This window comes from Anabrus simplex, chromosome 4 (assembly GCF_040414725.1).
Source record: "Anabrus simplex isolate iqAnaSimp1 chromosome 4, ASM4041472v1, whole genome shotgun sequence".
Classification (NCBI taxonomy): Eukaryota; Metazoa; Arthropoda; class Insecta; order Orthoptera; family Tettigoniidae; genus Anabrus; species Anabrus simplex.
The window spans coordinates 302048720-302070623 of NC_090268.1; the positions used below are offsets into that span (position 1 = coordinate 302048720).

The 21904-nt window shown below is 40.0% G+C and overlaps 1 protein-coding gene across 2 annotated transcripts in view; it reads left to right on the forward strand.

Moving 5' to 3' along the window:
* Positions 1 to 21904, forward strand: part of cue (Protein cueball) — a 288549-nt gene that overhangs the window by 75159 nt on the left and 191486 nt on the right. The window contains exon 1 of one of the 2 annotated variants that reach the window (XM_067145634.2): positions 16155 to 16285. The exons of the other annotated variant lie outside the window; for it this stretch is intronic. Within the exon in view, the coding sequence (XP_067001735.2) occupies positions 16225 to 16285 (61 nt within the window). The 5' untranslated portion in view covers positions 16155 to 16224. Of the gene's footprint in view, positions 1 to 16154; positions 16286 to 21904 lie in introns of those variants that run through there. 2 annotated transcript variants of the gene reach the window in all.

A 21904-nucleotide genomic window follows, 5' to 3' on the forward strand; every position in this document is an offset into this window, starting at 1 on the left:
GTTTTCCTTAGCTTGGTATATGCAACTTAGGATGTCCATGATGTATTTATTCGAACGCGTGTTCCTGCCTGGTTGTTCTAGTTTTTGAAGTGCACTCTTGGAGTCCGTGAGAATTAATATACTGCTGAAGTGCTGGACGCCGTATGTGATGGCTGATTTAATGGCAAGTATTTCAACTGTGAATATTGAAGCTTCGTGGGGAAGTGAGAACATTTTGCTAGTGTTGAGTGCAGGGCGGTAGTACGCATATCCGACTCCTTCATTGGTCTTAGACCCATCTGTATATATTTTAGTATAACTGCCCCAATATGCATCGATAAAATTTGTTACTTTTTCGTTGATATTGGTATTGCAGATTATAAAATCTGGAAGATGAAATGTGGATGGTTGAAATACTGAAAGTTCATACCTCTGTCGAAATACTGGAAGTGATGTATCTTGAAGAGTAAGAGGTAAGATGTGCTGCAATTTCTTGATACTTTTGACCAATAGAGGTGTCCGTAGTCTTCTGTTTGTTCCTCTATCACACAGTGGAAGGAGGCGGCGCAGTTTAGATGTTATAGGGTGGCTAGTTATGGACGAGCGTTGCAGAAGAAAGTTGTTGGCAAGCAGATCTCGTCTTATCTGAAGGAGCATTTCTTTAGCCTCTACCAGTAGTGCGTTAGTAGGACTTGAGTTCATGGCTCCGAGACATATTCTGAGTGCGCGGAACTTCAGGACATCTAGTTTTCGAAGAACATACTGCGGTGCGTTGCCGAAAAAGATGCAGCCATAATCTAGTACAGATCGGATTAACGATCTATATAATAGTAATAGGACAGATGGGTCAGCTCCCCACCATACTCGACATAATGCTCTGATTATGTTTAACGTTCGGCCCACTTTAGTTGCCAGGTACTCGACGTGGGTTCTCCATGTAAGTTTACTATCGAGGTGTAAGCCTAGTAGCTTGGCTTAAGTCCGTAAAGGGAAGGAGTATGGCCCAAGATGTACAGATGGTGATATTGAGTGGAATTGCTTTCGAGTGAATACAATAATAGAGGATTTTGTTGGGGATAAATTAAGACCTGTTTGCAATGTCCAGGCGTGGAGTTTCCTTGCAGCGTCATCTAGCCATAAACATGTTAACCAAAGAGATTGCGATGATGCGTAGATACATACGTCGTCTGCATACTGAAGAACTTTGACTGTTTGTTTAAACATGTGATCGAGATCTGCAGTGTACTGTAGATGGCATACAGTAAAGGACTCAGTATAGCACCCTAAGGGAGTCCTTTTGTTACTAGTCTGGGCTCATACAAGGTGTTATCTTGGGTTCGAATATAGATTGTCCGCCGGAAAAATAAGTTATATATACCTCGCACGTATATTTCGGGAAGACCAAGGTCATGTAGCTTTTCAGAAAGTACTTGTATACTAACGCTGTCATATGCCCCAGATATATCGAGAAATATGGCGGTAAGGTAACCGTGGTTTAGAAATGTATGTTCAATGTCCGTAGTCAGAATGCTAAGATGGTCGTAAGTAGAACGACTTTTCCGGAACCCATATTGAGATCGAGGCAATAAATTGTGAAACTCTAACCACCACTCCAGTCTTAGTTTCAACAGCCGTTCAAAAGTTTTAGCTATGCATGAAGATAGAGCGATGGGTCTGTAAGAAGCAGCTTCTTTACCTTGTTTTAAAATTAGGACAATAATCTGCTTCGTCCAGTCGTCGGGAAAATTGGTTTCATTCCAAATACATGTGAAAAGTAAGAGCAATATTTCCTTAGCATTGCGAGATAAGTTAGAAAGCATGCAGTAATGTGTATGGTCATATCCAGGCGCAGAGTTAGCAGTAGTTTTTAAAACTTGTTCTAATTCATGTAGCGTGAAAGGTGATGTGAGAACATCTTGCGTAGGCCGGGAAAGTTCGAACGGTGGACGTTGTTTTGGATGAAGTGAGGTCGTAGGTGGAGCAATAAGATCTGAAAACTCTTCTGCCCAACATTTAAGTGCTTTAGGGGTTGGCGTTTTTTTTCTTCATTTTGTTAACCATCGACCATATTTGCGATAGGAGTGTATCCTTGGTCAGTTTTTCACAATAAGATCGCCAGCTATTCTTCTTTACCCTTTTCAGAAAGCGTTTGACTGCTGCATCTATATTCTTGTAAATGAGGAAATTTTCCATTGTAGTTGCTCGCTTTAACTTGCTGAGGGCCTGATTTTTCTTAGCTATCTGTCGACTGCATTCGGAATTCCACCATAGATCAGGGAATCTTTTTGAGATGTTGGTTTGTTTTCGTTCAGGAATGGATATGGCGGCAGCTAAATTAATGGTGTGTACGAAGGCGTTGTATTTATCAAGCGTGGTTTTTTGATGTAACACAGAGTGTATATTTGCGTCTATCACCCTTCTGTATTTGACCCAGTCAGCGTTTTGGACGTTCCATTTAATAGTGGGTTTGACCGGTGAAGAACGAAATGGTAAAACAGGCGAAATGATGATAGCATAATGATTAGAACCCATTGGATACGGCAAGATTTTCCAATGAAAATCAGATGAGATATTAGAAGAACAAATGGTTAGGTCGACAGCGGAGAGACGTTGTCCCGGTACTGGTAACAGGGTAGCCGATCCATAATTTAACACAAATAAATTGAACTCATCCACTATTTGTAAGACAGCATCACCATATGTATCATTTATCTCGCAACCCCACGTTGTGCTATGTGCGTTATAATCACCACAAAAGAGAAAAGGTGGCTCTATCTGTTGCGTAAGCCGATACCATTCTTGAAGCTGAATTTTTGTTCGTGGTGGGCTATATAATGAGACTAATGTAATATTCTGGTTGTTAATGCGAACTCTTGCGGCAACGGCCTGAAAACTTGCAATCTGCGAGTGATCAATAACTGCTTCTACGTATGGAATTGTATTCTTTATTAATATTGCTACCCCTCCATATCCGTCTTCTCGGTCCTGTCGGATGACATGATAGCCAGGAATGGTTAGGTTAGAATCGTTCTTAAGCCAGGTTTCACTCAAGGTGGCGAAATCAATACCTTCAGTGTATAAAACTCTTCGTAAGGTCTCTTTATTCGCAAGTACGGAACGTGCGTTCCATTGGAGTATTTTATTCATTACCTGAAGTAAATATACTTGCGATCATGTTATGTATTATAGCCGGGTTAAAGGCCTCGGGCGTTGCAGATTGAGCTTGAGTAAGGAGGAGCATGATAAGGTTAAATATCTTTCCGATCAAATGCTCATAATTTTGGGAGGCGGTTGGTGTTACAGGCAAATGTGGGGGAATATACTGACGTTGTTGAATCGATGGATAATTTGGTTGCGGTGTAGATGGGGGAGGAAGTCTCTGGGGCCGTTGCAATTGCTGTGGTATGCGAGGATGTACTCTCATCGGCGTTTGTTGTCTTTGAGGAGGCATTATTTGTTGTTGATAGTGCTGTGAGGTTAACGACGTGTTGGTCAAGTTGTTTACTGGCTGAGAAACCTGTTCTGGATACCGAGGCTGCATGTTAGCCGGCGGGATATCCGTGCATGGTAGATGTGGCTGAAAGTCCGCTGGGGACGGGACCGCTGATTGTGAGAGAGGAGGGAATTCTTCCCTGCTTTGCCAATTGAAAGACGGGGCCAGTACAGCAGTAGAATAATTTCTGTTATGGTACATTTTGATTGCTACATCTTGAGATACATTATTCTGAGCCATAAGGTATTTGATTTCGGACCATTTCTTGTACTCGGGACACTCCCTATCCGTGGCTAAGTGTGGACCGTGGCAATACATGCATGTTTGTGGTGCAGTGTCAGTGCAAGTTCTTACGTCATGGGGTCTCGCACACCTACTGCAGCGTTGCTGTCCTCTGCACTGAGATAATGAATGGTTATATCTTAAACATCGGTGACATAGCATCACTGGAAAGATGTAAGGTTGAACTTCGCACCGTGTTCCTAGGATATAAATATGTTGTGGTAGGTGTTGGGCACAAAATGTTATGAGGCAGACTGGAATTGGTCGCGTGTCTCCATTGGGAAGATTCTTTGTAAATCGTTTCACTTGGGAAATGGGAATAGCACTCTGAATTTCCTTTAGAATTTCATCTTCACTAAATGTCGTGTCTACATTTCTGATAATCCCGAGCCTGTGCACAACACTGCTGGGAATATAGACATCAAGGTGTTTTTCCTTCAAAAAGTTTGATTCAACTAGCTTGTTTGCTGCTATTCCGGATAAGGTCTCGATACGAAGTCTATTCTTACCAGAAGGTTTAATGTCCAGAACTTGTTGACAAAGAGTGGTTGAAACAGAATAATTACACCCAAATAAATTTGTTGCAAAGAGCTACAAATGTACCCAACAATATTTGCAAAATTGTTTACGTATGGATGAATATACTTTTTTTACTTTCCACAGCGAAAGGCGATATATGAATCCATCAATAAAAAGTTTTTTGACCTCACAGCCATGACTGCAATGCGGGAGGAAGGCAATATTTTCACTATCTACGCGGAGACAAGACTGACTGACACAGTATTTGTCTGCAGGTCAGCCGTGATTTCCCCGATACACATCCGTTCCGCCTGTCAAGCGCCAAATCCTGCTGTTAGAACTGACGGAATTCTCACAGTCCAATAGACCGAACGATTGGTCGGTCGGCCACACCATACACGTCAGTTTTGTCTGTCAGCTTTCGCTAATCGGAAGGCGAAACTGTACGTGTACTGGGCGCCTTACAAGGACCGAGTGTCGGAATCTGGTCTTCTAAATGGGTTCTTTACCACTGTCTCATGGTTTTGCCAGATTCTCCAGTCTTCTTTCTGCACTAGCCGAAATAGAAGTACACAGATATGACAGCTTTTATTCTTTAAGATCAACTTATTTTAGTCATCTTGTCCTAGAAAAAAAACATAATATTCGAAACTCTTTCACATGACTTCTGGTTCATTGATGGAATCTTACAAGTTTTCAGTGATTTCGTACAGATATTCAAGATCCGTTCAAACACTCAGGAATGTAATTATTTCATGAATTAAATAACACGATGCGCTTGTGATTAATTTTTTAAGTCAAGAGAATATACGCGATTTCACTGGCAAAATAGTTCACAGTTATTGGATTGTTGCAGAGCCATCTTGTTGGTTACTGCTGCTCTTCGTATTTAAATATTGCACTGTTGGTATACGAACGAGAGAGAAGAGTATAGGGTAGTCAAGAAAACAAAAATAATAATAATCAGCTGATTACTGAATTCCGATTATTTGTACTTCCAAGTCTCGTACTTCGTAGTTTTCATCTTAGATCATTCAGCAATCAAGGGTAGTTTTGATTTCCGTTAGCTTGTAGGTAAAAGCTTACCTACATTTCCACAGCTTGTAGGTATCTCTCTTGCGCAGATGATCTTAGATGTTAGGCCCCTTTAGTTTTAACTATATTTCTGCTGTTTCATGTAACCTATTGTAACTAAGATACATCTAAGCGCAGTTTAGAATTACAGTGCAGTTGTTTTATTACAAAAATATCTTGCTTGCTTTATTATTTAGTGCTTTATTATTATATAATCCTTATGTAGTGGGAGGAAAAATCTCTAGGAATTTATTTTGCATTTTTGCGTGCGCTGTAACGCATGCCCTCAGCTCAAGGAGAAAGGCAAGTAAGGAATGGCCTTGCTTCATGAGCTTTTTCCCGGAAATCCATTGCGCGCACTGTGTTGCTTACATTTCCGCAGCTAGTAGGTATCTCTTGCGCCGATGATCTTAGATGTTAGGCCCCTTTAAACAACAAGCATCATCAGGTATGCATCTCGTGCGTTATTCGCATTTTCAACACGGTAGCAACTCTTGCACAACACAGCACAGCACAACATAGAAATGTCTTTCGATAGTTGCAATTTATTGAAGGCTACCGGTCATACGATGTGTTGTGGAAGGTTTAGAACAAAATAATGTTATTTGAACTTGAAATAACATTCCTTGTTACTCTATTGCTAATTCCTCTCAACAGAAACACATGTCTACATATTACAAGAAGAACTGGAGTAACAGAATTACGACTACATGAAGTTTAGTGTCATGTTATCCGCAAGGAATCCATTTTCTACAATGGAGTTTGTTATAGATATTTATATTTTTCTAGTATTTTACTGTGAGCTATTAACATGAATAACTCATCCGGATAGAAATAATAAAAACAAAATGAAATATGTATTATTTGCTGTCAACCTTACCTCCCTTTGCATACTGCAGAAATTGATTTCACTACTTCAGGGAAGATTGATGCAATGCATATTTTTAGATATTTTAAAGAGGCATCTTAGTCACATATCAGAAGCTCTGGCATATACTGTACATAAGCTGAAACTAATAATTGCAAACTGGAGTACGAATCTCTTGTAGCAAGAAACCATAAAGTAACGACAAGCCTGATTCCAGCTTCACACACATTCGTGTCCCGCATTCTAGTAGTAGTAGTAGTAGTAGTAGTAGTAGTATATTTCTGTTCGTCCTAAAGGAATTCTTGCCGGGCTGAGTGGCTCAGACGGTTAAGGCGCTGGCATTCTAACCCCAACTTGGCAGGTTCGATCCTGGCTCAGTCCGGTGGTATTTGAAGGTGCTCAAATACGACAGCCCCGTGTCGGTAGATTTACTGGCACATTAAAGAACTCCTGCGGGACTAAATTCCGGCATCTCGGCGTCTCCGAAGACCTTAAAAAGTAGTTACTGGGACGTAAAGCAAATACCATTATTATTATTATTATTATTATTATTATTATTATCATTATTATTATTATTAAATGAATTCTTAACTCATAATCTCTTCCTTTTCACAGCGATTTTCGTATCTCCTGCTCGCTTTATTATCAAATGAGCAGAACAAATATCCGCACACGTGACAGCGTTCGCATCGCTCATCACGATACATCTGGCAACTTTTGGCACTATGTGGACACGTCCAATGCGCACGCTACGATGTACGTACGTACAGTCCGTGCGCTTTTACTCCAAGAGGCGTACACTTCAGCATGCATCGTGTGGACGCGATAGGACTCTCATGGCAAGGATTACGTTCAGTAAACATGCGTCATCCAAAATATCTGGGAATCACTCTCGATCGTACTCTGACTTACAATCACATTGTCAGAATACGAGGCTGAAGGTGGAAGTTAGGAATAACGTCCTTCGTAAAATTACTGGTAGCACGTGGGGCTCTCAACCATTCACCCTAAGAACGACAGCTCTTGCATTATATCACAGTACTGCAGAATATACCTGCCCAGTTTGATACAAATCTACCCACGCAAAAAGCTGACAAAGCGCTCACTGAAACATGTAGGTTTGTTACAGGTTGTCTGAGGCCTACACCTCTTGTAAAACTCTACCAGCTTGCGGGGATAGCACCATCACATATTCGTCGTGAGGTAGCTGCCAATGCAGAGAGAACTAAGCAGGGTCATCAGCAATTCCACTCCGCTATATAGTTATGTACCAGCTACCCCTAGACTGAGATCTAGGAGAAGCTTCCTGAAAACCACTGCAGTCTTGCAAACTACATCGGCTACAGCAAGAAAACAAATGTGGTTTTCTCGACTCGAGAATAACTCTATCTGGCCTCGCGCTTCGGAAAGCCTCCCAGCTGGACAAGAACAAACTTGGATTGTGTGGAAATCACTTAATCGTCTTCATTCTGGAGTTGGAAGATCTACAAGCAACATCCAGAAATTACACTTCCCTGTCGACAACGTTAACTGCGACTGCGGGGAACCCCAGACCATGGAACATCTACTGGATTACTTGCTGTGCCTAAAATCTTGTACAATAGAACAGCTTCTCCCTGCGACACCGAACACTGTTGAGGTTGCACGTCACTGATTCTACCGTGGTGTGACTTGATTTAAGATTGTCATTTGTGTTTCTACGTTTTTTTTTTTCCTTCTAACTCCAATAAACAAATAAGTATACCTCTGTCAAATCTCCGAAAATTGCGTGTCGCACTTGCATCCCCACGGGATTCTACTTTTCCTGAACGATGTTTCCAGCATTTTCTAAAATCTCATTTAGGGCCTACGTATAATATGTTTTGCACAGATCATCAACAATGAGTCAAAATGAAACTCATACACTAGGAGAAAGCGTTTACTTAGATTAAACAAAAAAGCTGTTACTTTATTTTGGTCTTGGTCCGGTTATTTTCTTGTTTACAATTTGCTTTACGTCGCACCGAAACAGAAAGGTCTTATAGAGCCGACGGGGTAGGAAAGGGATAGCAGTGGGAAGGAAGAGACCGTAGTCTTGATTAAGGTACAGCCCAGCATTTTTCTGATGAGAAAATGGGAAACCACGGAAAACCATCTTCAGGGTTGCTGAGAGAGTTCGGTGGGCTCTGATTTAACAAATACACATTTCTCTACTAAGGTACAAAATAAACTCCTATTTCTTATAATTACAAATAAAATCAATACGGTATGTTATTCTTAAAGATGCACGAAACAGGTCAAAGTTTTTTTTCTAGTTGCTTTACGTCGCACCGACACAGACAGATCTCCTGGCGACGATGGGACAGGAAAGGCCTAGGAATGGGAAGGAAGCGGCCGTGGCCTTAATTAAGGTACAGTTCCAGCATTTGCCTGGTGTAAAAATGGGAAACAACGGAAAACCATCTTCAGGGCTGCCGACAGTGGGGTTCGAACCCACTATCTCCCGGATGCGAGCTCACAGCTGCGCGCTCCTAACCGCACGGCCAACTCGCCCGGTCAGGTCAAAGTCAAACTCGAACACCTTCAAGTGGTTCCTTAGCAATCTCACTTTTTTTGCTAGTGGTTTTACCGACACAGATAGGTCTTATGGCGACGATGGGATAGGAAAGGCCTAGGAGCTGGAAGGAAGTGGCCGTGGCCCCAGCATTTGCCTGGTGTGAAAATGGGAAACCACGGAAAACCATATTCAGGGCTGCCGACAGTGGGATTCGAACTCACTATCTCCCGGATGCAAGCTCACAGCCGCGCGCCCCTAGCCGAACGGCCAACTCGCCCGGTAGCAATCTCTAATAAGACAAAGTTTTTAAGAGCCAGTACTTTGTACGGTACTCTTTAGCAGTTTTCACGACTCTCAAACGGTTAAGCATAGATTGTACCAACTTTCTGCAATAAGGTTGATCTATTTTCTCCCATTCTTCACATAAAGCCGTTTTCAGACAATCATTGTTCGAAATCTGGTACTTTCTTACAGCTAATTTCAAGTACTGTCATAGATATTCTATCGCATGTAAGTCTGGTGACTGTGGAGGTATCTCGAGTACATTTGGGCAATCATTCAGCAGCTACATCCTTACTTCATGAGCTGCTTTGGGTAGTTACTGTATCTTGCTAATACTTAAATCGATCAAGACCAAGCCTTTGAGCACTAACAAGGGAAGGGCGCGTAACGGGGAATCACGGATCTTACGCAAATTCTGCACACACGTTAAATGAGCCAAGAATAACATAATGGCCAAGACATTTCTTTCGAAAATTAACTCAGGCGACCTGCAGAAAACGCTAAAAGTCCGCATGTTTGAACTGACGTGCTTGGCTAAGCAGGACTGCGGTGCGTGCTGGGTTCACTCGTCGAGGGACCGCGCTACTGATCTTTCCTATTCCGTTAGTAATTGTGTAGCACGTCGCGAAAATAATGTAGCTGCATTAAGAGAAATATTTTAATTCCTGCATTGATTGTGGGTCAATAAAGGCAATAGAATAAGACTGTTAGCTATACCGGGTGGTCCACCAGTCCCTTGCGATCCAGTTTTATGCATCCCTTCACATTTACTACAATTCTGAAAGGCATCGGTCCCTCTCCCTAAACCGGGGTATATCACGAGATGTGTGTTTACGGGCTAGAAGACAGCAGGAATCGTGAGCGCCACTATTAATGATCTTAGCAATATTGTTAACAGTGAGGATGTCCCTGAGTAACTGTAATAAGTAATAAGTGATATTATTAAGACGGACAATTTTGGAAAATATTCTGAATTTTTAATGTTGTTGTACGAATGGAAATTTAAAGATGAAACTTAATTACATAATTAAAGTGCGGTATGTAGTGTGCTTAAATGTTGGTAAGCATTAAATAACCTCTTTTCGTTATGATTTTTTTCTTTGCTATCAGTTTATTTATTTAAGAAATCACGCATGTCCAGTAACTTTTAGTGCCCATATCACTCCTTTTTTTAAAAAAGAGTTTTATTTCAAAAATGATCAGAATTATTACAAAGATCTGATAAGTAATTGGTATGAAAACTCCAAACATTAGAAGCTGTAGACATTTTTTTCCACTTTTCTCAAAACTAGTAGTAGTGGACATGTGTGCTTTCTCAAATAACCGATTCAATTATTGAAAGTAGTTTGTATGGATACTAATTTATACCACTGAACTCAGTGATCTTTTCTGGAGCTTGTAGTATATTTTGTTTAGTAAAAATGTTGGAAATAACATCAGGAGAGAACGAACTGCCCTGCGTTCCGAAATGGTGTGTTCAATCGGACATTTCTACGCCAACCTTGGCAACAGCGTAATTTCTCTGGCCCCGATGATTTAGAGGCCGCTACTTGCGTAGATGTTCGACTGTTATAGTCAGTACAACTTCTGACCCATAAGACATAAGACATCAGTTAGATCATCATTCCTAATAACGATTCAAGTTTTTGTTGTACTTTTACAATGCTTTTGGTCTTTTCTAGATTGATTTTGAGTTAGTTTTTTACAGCAAATTGGCTACTGAGAATTCAGCTCGAATATACTTTCCGAAAACCTCCGTGATATCCGAGGAAGGGAATTAGATTATTAAAGTGAAGCACGATGACTAGAGACTCACCACGCCGACTACGTAATATTCTAACATCTACAGTAGCTAGATGTAATTTGGTTGGGGGTGATGATGATTATTGTTTTAATAGGAAGTACAACTGGGCAACCATCCTCTTTTGACACTAATCTCAGAGAAATAATGGTAGGGGTCCAACACTTCGAAAAATGAAGCTAACGGCTAAAGAATGGCAAGGGTCACGAAGAGCTTGAAAATGAAAGACTCCCTAGTCTTTGCAAACCTAATACCGTCGGGACCGGAAAAGAACAAGAGTTGACCAAGGAAAGTCGGATAAGAGAGATGAAAATGAGGAGCCTGGCACAAATGGAAGCAATGCCAGGACTCAGCTAAGAGACCCATGGTTGCCAACCCACAACTCCCAACTTATGAGCCCCTGAGTCTCCTTTAACTCACATCTTAAGACAGACAGGGGATAACTTACCACGGATGTCATTCTACTGCCCCACCAACATGGGTGTTGATGTGTCAGATTTAGTGACCTATCCATGTTGTAGGATCTTATGGGTGGGTAGTTTGTTATCATGAACATGAACAGATTGTGTGCTGTGAGTATTCAAGGACAGTTGCAATAGGATGAACATACTGTGAAGGTGGTAGGATTCCAAGTATCATCTCTTCGGACACCGGCTATCCACAGTTTACGATTATCCTCGCGTTTCGAGAATGTATAAAATTAAATACTTCTTTGCCGGCCTTTTTGTGTGTGCTAGAGTACAATCTACATACCGCATATGGTATATTCATTATAGACTATTAACTTATGTTGGGTTACTATACGTGAGCATTTATGCTGACATGTCCGTTTTATGACAATAAAAATAGCCATGCGCATACATTTTTGGAAATGCTCTGATTTTCTGTACTTCATAACCTGCTTTAATGTGTTGGTAGAACTATTTAATGAACTGTCCTGTTTCAAAGGACTTCGTTTCATAGAAATACAACTCTTAATAAAATATTTAAAAAAATACATTTTCTGTTGGAAAGACAGTACGTAAATGTTTGGATCAGTTTTTTGTTTTGAAGAAATGTGTCACTTCATATGATGGGAGCCAAGCCAAAAAGTGAAGAACAGTTTGCAGAGATTGTGAAGATGGCGCAAGAATATATTTGCAGCAACAGGGCAGCAACAAGACTCTTTTCTCAAAAACAAGTGCAGTGGACGAAGGGAAGAAATATACTTACCATAAACTCTTCGAAAGGACGTGTTGACTGTTGTTATAACAAGGTACTGTTAAAGAAAATTAGGTCTAGCGATAAATATGTAGGATTCCGGCTTGAGTGGCTCAAGACGGTTGTGGCGCTGACCTTCTGATCCCAAAGTGGCAGGTTGGCTCAGTCCGGTGATATTTAAAGGTTCTCAAATACGCCACCTTCGTATCGGTAGATTTACTGGTACGTAAAATAACTCCTGTGTGACTAAATGCCGGCACCTCGGCGTCTCCGAAAACTGTAAAAGTAGTTAGTGGGACGTAAAGCCAGTATTCTTCTTCTTAATCGGTCTACCCTCCAGGTTTGGATTTTCCCTAGGACTCAGCGAGGGATCCCACCTCTACCGCCTCAAGGGCAGTGTCCTGGAGCATGAGACAATGGGTCAGGGGATACAACTGAGGAGAATGATCAGTACCTCGCCCAGGCGGCCTCACCTGCTATGCTGAACAGGGGCTTTGTGGGGGATGGGAAGATTGGAAGGGATAGACAAGGAAGAGGGAAGGAAGCGGCCGTGGGCATAAGTTAGGTACCATCCCGGCATTTGGCAGGAGGAGAAGTGGAAAACCATGGAAAACCACTTCCAGGATGGCTGAGGTGGGAATCGAACCCACCTCTACTCATTTGGCCTCTCGAGGCTGAGTGGACCCCGTTCCAGCCCTCGTTCCACTTTTCAAATTTCGTGGCAGAGCCGGAAATCGAACCCGGGACTCCGGGGGTGGCAGCTAATCACACTAACCACTACACCACAGAGGCGGACAAAGCCATTATTATTATTATTATTATTATTATTATTATTATTATTATTATTATTATTAAACACTACACCACAGAGGCGGACAAAGCCATTATTATTATTATTATTATTATTATTACTATTATTATTATTATTATTATTATTATTATTATTATTATTATTATTATTATCAGTTATTATTATCAGTATTTACTACAAATTCATATAAAAGACGAAGCTGGTAATATGGTAAAGATGCTACAAGCCTATGCCTTTCAGTGAAGCGGCAAGTGCTATACGGCATTCTGTGCGCACCGGCTTTTTCTATTTTCCTTTTAATCACCATGACAGTACAGTATATCGAGTTCTTTACTTCGTGACTTGGTATTTGATTTATGATTCAAAGTGCTTTTCATGCAGGCATGGGCTACTGTGATATTACTGCTAGTTATTCTTTCCAGGCAATTGTATTTTAGGATATTTTTTCTCTTTGCTTTACGTCGCACCGACACAGATAAGTTTTATGGCGACGATGGGATACGAAAAGGCCGAGGAGTGGGAAGGAAGCAGCCGTGGCCTTAATTAAGGTACAGCCCCAGCATTTGCCTGGTGTGAAAATGGGAAACCACAGAAAACCATCTTCAGGGCTGATTTTATGATTTAAAGTGTTAGCCGAGAAAACACACACACACACACACACGCACACACGCACACACACACACACACACACACACACAAAGCGTCCCTACATTTAGAACTTTTTTTTTGCTATGGGCTTTACGTCGCACCGACACAGATAGGTCTTATGGCGACGATGGGATAGGAAAGGCCTAGGAGTTGGAAGGAAGCGGCCGTGGCCTTAATTAAGGTACAGCCCCAGCATTTGCCTGGTGTGAAAATGGGAAACCACGGAAAACCATACATTTAGAACTGTGGCAATATTTATCCCTTCGCAATCAATTCACAAATTAGAACTTGTTTTTGCTAGGGTTTAACGTTACACTAACACATCGAATGTTATCGGCGACGAAAAAGAAAGGAAGCGGCCTAATTAATTTGTCTGGTGTGAAAATGAGAAACGAGTGCTATACGGCGTTCTGTGCGCACCGGCTTTTTATCCCCATGACAGTACATTGAGTTCTTTACTTCATTACTTGGTGCAATCTGATTTGCGATTGAAAGTGTGATTCTTCAGGGCTTCCGACGGTGGGATTCGAACCTACCATCTCCCGTATGCAAGGTAACAACTACGCGACCCTAACCGCACGGCCAAATCGCTCGGTCAAATCAGAACTAAAACCAAACTCGAGTACATTAAATGAAATGCAATGGTGGGTATAATTCAGTATAATATAGCCTCTTACTCTGTTTACATGTAGTAAATAGGCCTCCACTCCACATCCTCCAATCCTATTTGAAGATACTAATTCCGTCGCCTACGTAATACTGATTAATAAGATCAAACAATATTTACGCTCCATGAACTTCGCTTGTTTTTCTTCCGAACGCAAATTGTTCTGATTTAGTATACAAGAATGATTTGTAACCTTAAATGGCAATACTCAGTGTTGATCGAGGACACTCGACTTTAATCACACTCTACGAGTCACGAGCAAGACCAAACGGAGAAGATTATCATAAGAAAGATGTTATACCAGAGCCACCTACAACCCAAGTGTTGCACTATTACAACATTGAGTAGTACGCTGCGCTCTCTATGGAAGAGCACAGCAACTAGAAGAGCAGCGCACTTGTGTGGCAAACTCAAAACGAATGAATGAAACCATTAAACTTAAAATGTTGTGGAAATAGAAAAAAAAGAACACTTTGCTATATGTACATATTTGATAACTGTAAGACGATAAGGAGGTAAAAATACACTTTCTTGTAAGTGGGGATCGCAGTTTGAATCAAACACAGAGAAAACTTAACAGTAAAGAGATAATTGTGAGAATGAGGAAAATAACTCACCATTATAGCTGTTCATTCTGATGATGCTCGGGCGTATACAGACACTTCCATCAGTCACACGTGGTTTCAAAAATAACTTTTTTCTTCACTAAATAAATGCACACAAGCACATGTACACGCACTTTATGTTACATGTCTCGAATAACGACACTTCATTAAATGAAGAAAGCTATTGCGTACGAGGTCTTGTTTCCAAAATTCAAGTACATACCGATACTGATAATTTCATCTTGAATAACTGTACAAAACAGAAGGATAAAAAACTGTACAAATATAACAGGTGAACACGCATGGAAAGAAAATGCATTGTTTTATTCAGTTTCACTCTCAACATGTACTTTGCTGGATTACACACTTTACGCTCAGTCGAAGAGAATGGGACCATCAACATAAGCTAATGACCACGTCAGAGCAAATTATATTTTACGCATATTTTAATTACTCTGTTGGGTAATTCCTTATTATTACCCAGGGTAAGGCTATATAAGTGGTACTCTCTGAGGAACAGCATGAGCACTCATGCTAAAAGGTTGGTAGATTAAAGTATCATGAGAGTAGAATTCATTACAAAGATATTGCTTTGTGTCGCGCTGTATAGATTAGAAATTAAGAGTATCTTACTCAGAGCAAGTATGGGAATCACATCACACAAATGCAATCGTTCAATTTTAGAGTTTCTGTCGATACGCATATATCCTTTGAAATGATACAAAAGATGGCCTGATAGAAAAAAATACAGGTTACTTTCCAAGAGAGACATTTGGAGCCAAAAAAAGAAAGGAACAGTTCAAGAGAACTTATTAAGGAAAGATAAATTGATTACATTAATTTCAAAAGCCTGCTCCTACTATTGAGAAATAAGAAAGAAATTATGACGTGCATGACAAACCTATAAATATAAACCACGATAAAGTTTAACTTGAAGTAAACAAACATGGTAAGAATATAAACAAAAATAATGTTTGACAGGAAGAGAACATAACCTCAATTCGGACTTCAAAACAACAGGTAGATGCTCTTTAAAACCTGAGAGAAGGAAATACCTGAAGTGAGTCATCAATAAACGGTATATTTACCTGTTGGCCCTACGACATTCGTTGAATCATACAGTATTACGTTAGCTACTCATTCTACTTTACGGAAACCTAAACGCATTCACTCACATTTTATACAACACAAACATTAACATCAACAAGTGTACAACACCAGCCACTAGGAGCGCCACTTGCAAACAAGTGCCTCAGAATCTGCGTTATTGATTATTTCCCGTAGTAGGACATATCCTCGATAGATGGCAGTACGTTTCACTCAGCTTCAACGTGATTATAGAGGGGCTCACCGTCGCTAGAATTTTTAGTACAAATCCATCGGTGTGGAGCGGGAGAGTGTATGAAGGTAGTTGTGTGGATTGTGTTCGTGGGTTCTTGGTAGCAGCTGATCTACCGTGATGTGTTGGTTAATATTCCTATTACAGCTACTAATCCTGCCATTCTATGCGAGATCATGGGGTGAGTGTTATTCATGTTAGCTTTTATTTTTATCGTGGTGTTCGTGAATGTGACCATTGAAAATGTTAACAAATCGAGGCCACTACTCTGCCATAGGGCTTCCGGTACTCGTCACGTAGGCCCATTCGATACTTAAATGAAAATGATTGTTTCATTTTTAACTAATGCAGTATGTTGAAAACATTCCTAGTACGGAATACCACGTGTTTCTCCCCGTAGCGGCGTGACTAATATAAGTGTAACGAAGGATCTAACCAGTAGTCATCTGCGTGTTATCAGCGGGCTGTATGACCTTTCATTGGAGACAAGGGCTAGTTTTTCGGTAGTTTGGTAAACATAGTGTGTATTTATGTGTACTGTCGATTTTAATGGTTCATATAGTTGCAGCATATTTAATATTGCAAGTCTCATTAGATTAGGAAACATTATATTGGTTACATTAATATTAAAATCACTTAACAATGTCCCGCTATTTTCCCTATCAATTTATTTGTGTATGGAATATTACATTTTCATATTACACTAAAACTTCATGAAGACAGGTTTTTTTTTTCATTTTCAGCTTTTTCTTTAACATTAGTTACACTTTTTTGTTTACAAATTGGTTGTGTTCGTAGCAGAGATCTATCTGTTCGGTTTCCCCAGGAAATAATAGTTTTAAAAATGTAGATATTAAATTTAAAGAGCAATATTTCCAGAAGTGTCTGCGGAATTGGGTTGATTATTGATACCACTTTATGGCTTGCTAATTTCATAATGGTAAGTTATTATTTATGGATTTTTTGGTTGCCATTTATGTCGAAACTTGACATTAGCCTTATTTTGTTGTATGCTTTATAAACGGAAATTCGTGAATATAAAAGGCTTATATTGTTTTCTTTATAAACTATTATCTCTTTAAAATCCCTGTCACTCCCGGCGAACGAATTAAATGCCTCCAAGTTATAAACCTGCATTTACAGAAGCGTCTTCTGGTTCCACGCTATAGTAATTGCCATGAAAAGATTAAAATTATATTTTAACTGGAGTGTCCCGAACCTCCCTGGGATGTATGTCTTGTTCTTTACGGTCATAATCTCATCTCAAAACAATATCATGATCTTCAAGAACCATATTTGCGGTCCTCAGACAAATGTTTGACGTGCCTCACTCTTTTGCCTACTCTTATGTAACTTTATACAGTCTCATGTATGGCTAATCCATTCATCTATATCTATTATTTTTATTCAGCTACTATTTGTCCTTCGGCACCCTGCAGCTCTCGTGGGAAAATTGTATAATAATAATAATAATAATAATAATAATAATAATAATAATGTTCCTGGAGGAAATCATAATTTAATTTCATCGATTGCAAATATAAAAATAAATAATATGATGATGATGATAATAATAATAATAATAATAATAATAATAATAATAATAATAATAGTACATTACCGTCGGGCTGAATGGCTCAGACGGTTGAGGCACTGGCCTTCTGACCCCAACTTGGCAGGTTCGATCCTGGCTCAGGCCCGGGGTATTTGAAGGTGCTCAAATACGTTAGTCTCGTGTCGGTAGATTTACTGAAACGTGAAAGAACTCCTGCGGGACTACATTCCGCCACCTGGGCGTCTCCAAAAACCGTAAAAGTAGTTAGTGGGACGTAAAGCAAATATTATTATTATTATTATTATTATTATTATTATTATTATTATTATTATTATTATTATTCATAGGCCTACATCATCGTAGACCGTTATGCATTTCAGTGTTCATTCTGCAAACCTCTGTGAATTTACTAAACGTCGCCACAGTCCTCTATTTGCAACTATTTTTTATAGTGCTGTGGCTCGTTTGGTTCTATACATCTTATCTTTAAATCGTTAGAAACTGAGTCTAATCGTCGTCTTGGTCTCCCTCTAATTATTATTATTATTATTATTATTATTATTATTATAGTATCCACTGTTTGCTTTAATTTAGCCGTAGTCTTTGCTTATGAATTCCCTCCTATCGTTATATCTACCTGTTAATGTTAGCCATAGCATTAAGGGGATGGCTGTATAGTCCTCTGAAAACGACAATCGCCACCACTGTTCTCTACTTTAATGTCGATTACGTCTTCCTAATGAATATGTCGTCCATAATCCACCGTACCTGTCGCTCCATTAATTAATTGATTGGCCGTAAAACATTGCGATGTAATGATGTTATAGTAATTTAATTTGAGTGCATGATGCCTGTAATTACTTCGAGCCGACTCATTATACATACATAAATGTATTTTTTATTTATTTTCGTTACATCGCACCGACACAAATAGGTCTTATGGTGATGATGGGATACAAAAGGGCTAGAAGAGGGAAGGAAGCAGTCGTGGTATTAATTAAGGTGTGAAAATGGGAAACCACGGAAAACCATCTTCAGGCCCTGCCGGGTAGTCGGGTTCGAACCTACTATCTCCCGAATGCAAGCTCACAGTTGCGCGACTCTAACCACACGGCCAACTCGCTCGGTAAATGCCTTTAATTGACTGTAATGGCCTTTTATTGATTCTGCGATACCCCATATTTAGAATGTATTGCTTATTATTAACAACCTGGGCCCGTCAGGTTCTTCATGGTCTAAATCACATTGATTTCCATTAATCTTTTTTTATCACCAATCATCGTACCCACTTTGCATATAGGCCCATTTAGTAGTAGCTGGTACATTTAAAGCGTATCTACTTCAAATCCCAAACTACATAATTATTTCTGGCCCACTTCCATCCACTTCTGTTTTATGATTTTTTTTATTTTTATCTTTCGCGTTCAGGATCAGTGATTCTATTTTCGACAGACTGCGTAGTGTAGCTGAGGTGTGAGCTTTTCACAGTATGTTCAAGGTTGCAGAATCGAATAATTGCAATAATGTGGCAATTAAGAACGGTTAAATGCAAGAGGTCCATGTTGGTAGTTCTTTTAAACCTCTTTTGGGCTACTAAATTTCGGCACTTTTTTAAACTTCTCTGGATACTATTATTGTTTGATTGATAACGGAGTCCTCAAACATTAAATCTACGGCGTTTCAAGGATTTGGAAACAAAATTACGGTTTTACTAGTACGTAGAAATCGTATTGATGCATTTTCGCGCAAATGAGTTTAAATAAATGCACAATAATGGAATTAGGATGAAGTGTTAGCAGGGACATTAATTTATTGTTAACTCTAGTAGAAAATCGACCTAGAAACATAAGGCCCCACCCCGCGTGACTTGAATTCAAGAACACCTCTCTAAAAGTGGCCGGTTTTATACGAGCGGGAAAAGGAGGCTCGAATGACACACCTGTCTATGTATAACAGAAACGATTATTTGGTACATCACACTGGAAGAACGAACTCGTCGAGGAGTGTAGTCGTTCTCCTTCCAGTCCGCATGCTATGGCCATTCATTACGGAATACCAACCTGTGTGTTTATCATTGTTACTGGTGTTTAATTTACATCTGTAGTTCTCTAAGGTGGAATATACTATGGTCTTATGAGTTTTGGAGACGTCGAGGTGCCTGAATTTTCCTCCACGTTCTTTTTCGTGCCGGCAAATTTACTGACACGAGACTGGTGTATTTGAGTACCTGCAAATACCTCCGGACCGAGCCGCGATCGAACCTGGCTAGGGCTCTACTGATTGGGCCACTCAGTCCGGTAAATGACCTACAGACTTACATACGCCTCTGAAGCGTGGGTTGTCTTACTATTCCATGACCACTGCACAGCCTCTCGTAATGCAGAGAGATTGTTCGGGGCAGGTTCAGCGGCGCGCACATCTCTATCGACAGCATCCAAAATGTGCTCAACAGGATTGAGGTCGGAAGACTTTATGGACCAGGCAAGCATTCTCATCTTCATGGAAGGCACGACATCAGAGAAGGAATATCCCATACGTATGGCACCGACAATCTCGCCGCGATCAAACTTGCCGAGATCTCTTGCTTTATCCATTCTGTGCCCATATGTCTGGTGACATCCCCAGTTATGTACCACGCCAAATTATTACATTCGCCGGACCGACCACAGCACCATTTTGCCAAAACGGCAACTATCTCTAATTCAACTGTTCATCAGTGTATATTGTTTGTTATTTTGCAGAAGTGTAGCAATATTAAGAGAGCCAAAACCGTTAATGTCAAGTTCTCTGTTAATGTTGACTGTATCGAAAAATAATAAGAGTTGTGCTAAATGTAATCCTGTCTGTTATGTTTCATACGAGGAATAATAACTGAGATATTCGGGATAGATAAACTTCCGTATATTTCAGGAAATATTTGTTCTATCTAAAAAGTGTAACGTGCATTACCAAAAATATTTAAAATATCCTATTTCCAGGCTTGTATATTTGATGTTTTTTTTTACCGATAGAGACATAAGAGATTTCGTCTGCTATTAAGTCCAATCACGGTGAGCATCGCTGGCATGGAAATATCGTTCATTCATCAGGGTAGCAAGTTAACTGGCGATATGGTGTGGGTTGTTATCGTGATTGTTTATACAAGGTATGAAACTACTTGGTCATCAGCCACTATTAATCAGGAGTATACTGGAAACCTACCATTTGGACATGTGGCAGGGGCTTTCACGTCAGCAGTTGTATCCATTAAGCTTCTCGTGCTAAGGTTGGTTATAATCCAAGAGAATTAAAACGTAAAAAGTACAGGAGATGATGATAACCAGGGCGCAGATTTTGACGTCTTGTCATATTATAACTACTACATTATAGACACTGCTAACTTTATCGTCGTTGCGCCTGCAAAAACCGCTATGTGAAACATTTAATCTTAGTACTTTGGTCGTTAAGAGTCTGTCATTTAGCTTTAATTTTGTGAGAGTGTATATTCAAAGAATTCTCGCTCGTGATTATGTGTGTTGCGTGTCAGTATTTCTACCACAACAGTGTCACATAGCGGTTTTTCTAGGCGCAACGACGATGTAATATCCTGAACATGGCCATCAGATTACGGAAATCTATGTTAAAGTATTTTTTCGTTATCAGTTGCTTTTTTTATTTTTAGATCACTTTTTTCCAATTTTGCTTCATTATTTGTCAGTTTTTATCCATTCATTTTAGTATTTTTCTTATTTATTTATCTTGGTCTGCGTTATTGCTGAGTCATTTTGATGTATTAGCGTTCAATAATCAGTCATCATTCGTATGCATGTGGGACTGTCGCCGAGGTGGCATAACCCGGTAAATTGTTTACCTAGACTTTTCTTAAATGATTTCAAAGAACTTTGGACCTTATTGAACCATTCCCTTGATAAATTACTTCAGTCGCTAACTCCTTTTTCTATAAATTGATATTTGCTCCAGTTTGTCTTATTGAATTCCAAAGTTATCTTCATATTATCTTTCTTACTTTTCACATCTAAATTGGAGCCTTGGAAAAACCTGAATACACAAAAATCAGAACTTCTGGTACTCTCAATGTACAGCCGGCCTCGTGGTGTAGGGGTAGCGTGCCTGCCTCTTACCCGGAGACCCCGGGTTCGATTCCCGGCCAGGTCAGGGATTTTCACCTGGACTTGAGGGCTGGCTTGAGGTCCACTCAGCCTACGTGATTAGAATTGAGGAGCGGCCCCGGTCTCGAAAACCGAG